This window comes from Penaeus chinensis, chromosome 3, assembly GCF_019202785.1.
Source record: "Penaeus chinensis breed Huanghai No. 1 chromosome 3, ASM1920278v2, whole genome shotgun sequence".
In the NCBI taxonomy this organism is placed as follows: domain Eukaryota; kingdom Metazoa; phylum Arthropoda; class Malacostraca; order Decapoda; family Penaeidae; genus Penaeus; species Penaeus chinensis.
Window position 1 is genome coordinate 12,019,097 of NC_061821.1, and position 7,500 is coordinate 12,026,596.

At 44.6% G+C, this 7,500-nt stretch overlaps 1 protein-coding gene across 2 annotated transcripts in view; it reads right to left on the reverse strand.

The window, feature by feature from the left end:
* Positions 1 to 7,500, reverse strand: part of LOC125038761 — a 346,591-nt gene that overhangs the window by 105,570 nt on the left and 233,521 nt on the right. For both annotated transcript variants that reach the window (XM_047632357.1, XM_047632348.1), the window contains exon 6: positions 7,343 to 7,500. This exon is cut by the window's right edge and continues 56 nt beyond it. In XM_047632357.1, the coding sequence (XP_047488313.1) occupies positions 7,343 to 7,500 (158 nt within the window). The remainder of the gene's footprint in view (positions 1 to 7,342) is intronic.

Here is a 7,500-nt window from a genome sequence, read left to right on the forward strand (position 1 = left end):
CCCTTCTTTCCGAACTGCGTGTACAGCACACACACACACACACACACACACACACACACACACACACACACACACACACACACACACACACACACACACACACACACATACACACATATATATCCACACCTACTCACACGCACACGCACACGCACACACACACACAAGCACGCACACAACCATAAAACACACACATAAAAACAGACGTTATCTGTCTGCCTTCCCTCTCTCGCACTCCCGCTCCCTTTTCCACTCCCCCCCCCCCCCCCCCCCCCCACACACACACTCCCGCTAAAAATACGATGCACTACAAACGGAAAATACTATAAAATATAATTCTCTCTCTCATTTTCAGTTTCTCGTATCCTTCCTCCCGGCATACATCTCCCGCCCCTACAGCATCGCGAGTATCCCCCCCCCCCTCCCCCCGCTCCTTGGAGATGCTCAGGTGCTGTTCTCCTAAGGCGCTAAAAGGGCGCAAATCGGTCATTCCGCGAAGAAGACCTTTATTCATTTGTTTATCATTTCACTCTATAACTTTCATTCCCATTTCATTTTGATCAACACAAACAAAAATCAACACAGAAAAAAGAGTCAACAACTGTGCAAAGTTTCGGAGGAAAAAAGTATCGAATTTATATTCCAAAAACTGTACGTAAAACAAATGTGTTCAAGGGAATATATTTAATTGGAGAGAAATAATTTCCTATCGGGGGTCGAGCCAATTTAATGAGACTTATCACGACGCATGACACCTTTCAGGACGCTCGATGGCGCGAGACCTCAAAGTCTAATTTCAAATTCTAATTACTGCAATCACATCAATCACGATCCGTTAATGGCTTTAATCATCGTGATTAATAGAGAGCAACAAGATCCACTCGTACAAATTTCTCGTTAACTTGATTTAAAAAAAAAAGTCAGTAATTACATTACGTATAAAATCTAGAACAATCGATCACTTTACAAAATTCCATCCCCGCCCCTCGTTATTTCCATTGCTAGCTACTTAAAAGACCGAAAATAATGACAGGTACATTAATGCCACCCTGTGCGAACGCAAAGTACATTACCATCACCAGGCCTGATTACATCATTCATCTCCGCCAGCACATCAGGTTACCGCAACACGTTCTTTTGGGATGCATTTCGCTAAAAATGTGATTCGACAATGAAACAAAAACGAAAACAAAAGCCAGGGAGAAAAAATGAACTTCATTGTGTCTTTCTCTCCCGATGTTATCTTGTTAGACGCTTTATACGAACTACACCTGACACTACGGCGGAAAAAAACAATAACAAAGGAAAGGGACAAATGTAACAGCGCCTCCGCGTCTGTCTCGCAGAGTGGCGTCTCACCGGGTATCTGGCTTGCTTACATAAATCTACGCGCACAAACACAGACAAACTTATATACACATTCACATATCTATCTATCTATACATACATGTAGATACAAAGATAGATAGCTAGATAGATAGACAGATAGATAAATGTAGATAGAATACCAGGTAAACAGATAGGGATTGGTGTGTATGTGTGCGTGTGCGTGTGCGTGTGTGTGTAAAAATAATCTTAGAACACAATTGAAGTGTAACCAGAGAAGCTTAGTGGGATACTGGTGTCTTTCCGGCCTTGTTATCACCTAATCTGAAGCCTGATCCGTGACGCACGGCTTCAAGATAACTACTAAGAGGAACTATACTGCGTACAAGCTATTACATGAACATTATTGATAAAAGCTCTATTTGTACTTCAACATTAAGGAATAACCAGCAGACTAATGACGACGACTTTACGCTGCTAATAACATGCAATAAAATACATATACTTTCAATAACAGTAAGTCATTTTTCCATGTCTTCATACGACCATTAACGTAAAAATACTGGGCCCGCCGTCCGCAGCATCCCCCAGACTCCTCTCCAACACAAGGGCTCCCGGCACAGATGTCCTGCTCGCTCGGTGAATAAACTCTCATTACCCAAACTTTGCTGGTTCTGTTCTCCAAGTTTCCATTTCGAAATGGTTGAGGCCGGACTCCTGATGTGGACCTGTTTCCTCCTCTCGCCCTTTCCCCTCTCCTCTTTCCTCTCTCTCCTCCCCTTCCCTTCCCTCGCCTCCCTTCGCCCTTGAAATTCTTCGGTTCCCAGCCAATCGCCTCCGTCCTGTCGCTTTCCTGACGCAGTGCCTCCTCTAAACATCTTCCCAGAAATTATACAACTGTCTATTGTGACGAGTAGAGTTCACGGCCGCAAATGAACGTGTTCTGAGAACTCTTACAAACTTTTATCTAACGTGAAAATAGGAGGAGACAGAGAGCGGCGCAGAACCAACTATGGAACCAACAGTCTCCGTGAAGTTGGCGGCGGCGGCGGCGACTGAGATAATTACTGTAGTAAAACTCAGCGGAGGTGGATGGCTCAGCTGCATGCAAAAATCCCACGCCCTCCCTCCACTGGCGGTGCAATTCTCCGAACGTTACATTTTGTGCGTTCAGACCCTATCAAATTCCCCTTGGAAGTTGATGGCTGCTGTTTATGGTTCTCTGCTCTGTAAGGAATTTACGAAGCAAGATAAAAAAGCAACGAGTCTTTAGAAGGTTGTGATCATTCGATCAAATTGCCGGATTAGACGCATGCGCCGTAAATCACGGCGCATGCTATCTGATATTAATTCCAGTTGTGAATCATCGCTCTCTTGCAGCAGAGGAAGGGTGAGGAAGAAAGAAAGGGGGAGGGAGAGAAAGGGGGAGGAAGAAAGAAAGGATGATGGAAGAAAAAGGGCGAGGGAGAGAAAGAGAGAAAGAGAGAAAGAGAGAAAGAGAGAAATGGAGAAAGAGAGAAAAAAAGAGAGAGAGAAAGAGAAAGAGAAAGAGAAAGAGAGAGAGAGAGAGAGAGAGAGAGAGAGAGAGAGAGAGAGAGAGAGAGAGAGAGAGAGAGAGAGAGAGAGAGAGAGAGAGAGAGCGAGAGAGAGAGAGAGCGAGAGAGAGAGAGAGAGGAAGAGAGAGAGGAAGAGAGAGGAAGAGAGAGGGAGAGAGAGGGAGAGAGAGGGAGAGAGAGGGAGAGAGAGGGAGGGAGAGAGGGAGAGAGAGAGGGAGAGAGGGAGGGGGAGAAAGAGAGATAGAGATAGAGAGAGAGAGAGAGAGAGAGAGAGAGAGAGAGAGAGAGAGAGAGAGAGAGAGAGAGAGAGAGAGAGTGAGAGAGAGAGAGAGAGAGAGAGAGAGTGAGAGAGTGAGAGAGAGAGAGAGAGAGAGAGAGAGAGAGAGAGAGAGAGAGAGAGAGAGAGAGAGAGAGAGAGAGAGAGAGAGAGAGAGAGAGCGAGAGAGAGAGAGAGAGAGAGAGAGAGAGAGAGAGAGAGAGAGAGAGAGAGAGAGAGAGAGAGAGAGAGAGAGAGAGAGAGAGAGAGAGAGAGAAAGAGAAAGAGAAAGAGATAGAGAGAAAGAGAAAGAGATAGAGAGAAAGAAAGAGATAGAGAGAGAGAAAGAGAGAGAGATAACAGAGGGAAAAAAAAACAAGGGAAAGGAAAGAGAAACCGATCAAATAAGAAAGAGAGACAGAAAGAAAGAGAAAGAACGCTTGAGAGAAAGAAAGAGAGCAAACGAGAGAGAGAGGGCGTCTAATAGCCTTCGCGCATTCCCTTGCATTCACACACGTCTAAGCATACGTTAAGAATGGCTTCCCCACAAATAAACCTCCCGCGCCATCCACGTGCTGCGGGTGTGGCATCCAGGCGGGACCACGGAAGCTAAGCAAACACCGGCCCGAAGCAGCCGAGAGACGCCCGAGAACAATAAGCATCCTGCAATATGAATCATCACTAATGCAACAGCTGATGCTTCGCTAATCCGCGGGGTTAATCTTGGTGTAATCTCGTTGTTGTTTTTTTAATGCAAAAGGTTCGGATAAAAAAAAAAAGCGGGCGCGGGTGGGATCAGAGAAACACAGGGATCAGAGGAGAGTGTATTGCTGTTTAAGTAGAAGTAAATAATTTCGATGACGTGGGTTTGCGACAGCGCTTAGACTAGATGTAGCAGAAATAGGCCGGTCGCAACTTAATTAAACACGAATGTAACTGGAAGCAAGTCAAAGACATCTTTCATGCCTTTAATTTTTGTCTTTTGAAGAGTCATCCATTTTGACGATGATTCTCACCTCCTCTGTCAGCGCCGCCTGTCCGCTTGCTCTCTGCAATATTCAACGCGTAATGTCTGGGCAGCCGGGTGTTCGTGTCTCGCTACTGCATTGTTGCTTCATTATATTAAACGCATTTGTTGTATTTCTGGTTAGAATGTATGCCTCAAAGCATTTGACAGAGATAACTCAATTCAGAAAGTATACGAAGATATTTTTTAATCTGATTTAGTAACGCTGATGAATACCAATATAACATGATCACGCTGACCTGTTTTTTTTCTGCCATTAACCTCTTACGTTAAAATATTCCCCGCCACACCTTTGACAACGAAGGCTTAAGACAAACACACAATCACACACACAATAGAAGAAACCCGCGGCTTATCGAAAAAAACCGCAGGAGGCCCGAGAATCTCCTCCGCTTGCGGGTGACAACACGTCCTCATTAAGGGTTCATTTGGACGAGACACGTGCGGCGCCTTCGTATTCCCTCCCTTCCTCCCTCCATTCCCTCCCTTCCTCCCTCCCTCCTGCCTTCACTCCCTCCCTTCCTCCCTTCACTCCCTCCCTTCCTCCCTTCACTCCCTCCCTTCCTCCCTTCACTCCCTCCCTTCCCTCCCTCCCTCCCTTCATCTAGATGTCGCCACGGCACGCACGCTCGTATAGCACATCCTCTCTTCCGGCCAGGGAGATAAGACAGGAGATAACACTAGACGGTGAGGAGTGGAAAGGTGGGAGGGGGAGGGGGAGGGGGATGGGGAGGGGGAGGGGGAGGGAGGGGGGAGTAGAACAGGGAAGAGGAAAGGAGGAGGGAAGTGGGGGAGAGGGGGGAGGGGAGGGGAGGGGAGGGAAAGAAACAGCGAGGGAGGGAGGGAAGGAAGGAGGGAGAGAAGGAGGGAGAGAGAAAGAAAGAGAGAAAGAGAGAGAGAGAGAGAGAGAGAGAGAGAGAGAGAGAGAGAGAGAGAGAGAGAGAGAGAGAGAGAGAGAGAGAGAGAGCGTGTGTGTGTGTGTGTGTGTGTGTGTGTGTGTGTGTGTGTGTGTGTGTGTGTGTGTGTGTGTGTGTGTGTGTGTGTGTGTGTGTGTGTGTGTGCGTGTGCGTGCGTGCGCGCGCGTACGTGCGCATCTGTTATGAGAATAAAATAAAGAATCAGAAAACAAAGTGAAACAAAATGGACATGACGATCGAGAGGTAAAAAATAGACATACAGAAGAGGGAAGAAGAAAAAGAAGAAGAAGAAGAAGAAGAAGAAGAAGAAGAAGAAGTAGATGAAAAAGACGATGTAAAGAGGATAGACTGGAAGAAGACAAAGAAATAATAATAGAAGAAAAAAAATAAAGACGCGTTAATTGCGGAAATGCGCGAGAGAGAAAAAATGAGATGAAAGGAAATGAAAAGGAAGCCTAAGAATAAAGGAAAACATGACACAACTAGTTGATGAAACGAACAGCGAGAACAGGCGCCATAAAATAAAATACAGATGAATAAATATAAACAATAAAATGAAATACAATACCGAGGCAAAGAAAGAATAGAGAAACAAGAAAGAAGTAACGAGAGAGAGGAAAAATAAAATAAAAACACATTAATGACAATGAAAATGGTGATGATGATGATAACAATAACAACAACAACGATAATTGCAAAGACGTTGATATAAGGACAATGATAATGACAATAATAATAATAATTATTATTATTATTATTATTATCATTATTATTATAAGCACAATACTACTACAACAACAACAGCAACAACAATGATAACGATAATAACAATAACAACAACAGCAATATCAAAATAATACACAAATACACTCGCCGGAAGAAACCCGAAGAAAACGCCCACATCCTGCAAAGGCGGCAAATGCAAGGGGGAACAAAGGCTGCAAAGAGACAAGACATTTACGAGGTGCGGCAGAGCTGTTGCAAAGAGCGGTGCAACAGAGTGTTAAGCGAACACTGCACGGCGAGGCGGCCTTGCTCGTGCCGGTCGTGCAGGACATGCATGCGTTGTATTACTCCACTAAGGATAAGCTTGGATAATGTTTGGAATTATTATCTAAACGAATGAGCTTTCGAACTCATGTCTGTTACACGGAGGCGGTCTCTATTGTAAACGAGAACGACAGAAGGAAAAGAAATATAGGAATTGGTGCATGTAAAACAAAACAAACAAAACAAAACAAAACAAAAACAATAATAACAAATAAAATTAAAGAATAAATACAAAAATGAAATCGAGTTCCAAAGCGTTTCGACTCTCACAAAACGCCATGTTTACGATTAGGGATTTTCGAAAACAGTACTAAGTTAGCCAAAATCCAATATCTTTCTGAAGCTGCCATCTTCGGCATGTCAACTTCTCAACTTATGCTATGCACATATCAGTGAACCGGGAATAAAAAAAAAAAAAAAAAAAAAAAAAAAAAAAATGGTAAAAACACTTTAACAATTACATATTTAAGATAAGCATTATTTTTTACACCTTAAACGTTAAGAGTAAGTAAAAATATTTTAAAGGGACCTAACAAATACGGACAGCCGACTCTGTCATTAAAGATGTAACCGGTTTACAATCAGTAATTCCAGCCTTCACCAATGTTCCAAAGAAAAAAAAGAAACAAAAAGAAAGAAAAAATCTCTGGAAAAAGCTAGTGGAGACCGACTTCTCAGCTTCATTCCATCCTCATAGTAATTAAATCCCAGAAACAAAAACTAAAAATAAAGAAGCCAGCCCGGCGCAGCGGCTGACAGGTGCGGGGGCGAGGTCTGAGGAACGAGACAGGAAGAATGATTCAGTATTACCGGGAAAATCGCAAAGGTGAAGAACTGGCGAGGAAATGTCGATGGCTGAGTTGCGTGGCGAAGGAAAGAGGCGGCCGCTGCTCGGGGCTCCAATTGCAGGATAAAACCCAACGTAATCATAATAATCACTGGCAGCGGATAATAGTTTTCTTTTTCATCTTTTTGTTCAGAGAATGTAAATATATATATATATAAATAAACGCGCGTACACACACACACACACACACACACACACACACACACACACACACACACACACACACACACACACACACACACACACACACATACAAACACACACACACACACAAAAAAAAAAAGTTTAGAAAATTGTTGAAGCGCTATCGAAAGGCAAGCCGGGCAGCACCTCCCGCGAAGGCCAATTCCCTCGAGTACTCACAGGAAGCTGGACTTGGTGTCGTCCTCTCTGCTGACGGAGCCGCGCCTCCTGGGAAGCGTCTGCGAATCCAGATGGGCGGGCTGGGCGGGCTCGGCGGGCACGGGGCCCACGGGGGCAGACAGCGACCCCGGCCCCGGCCCCGGCGACTCGCTGCGACT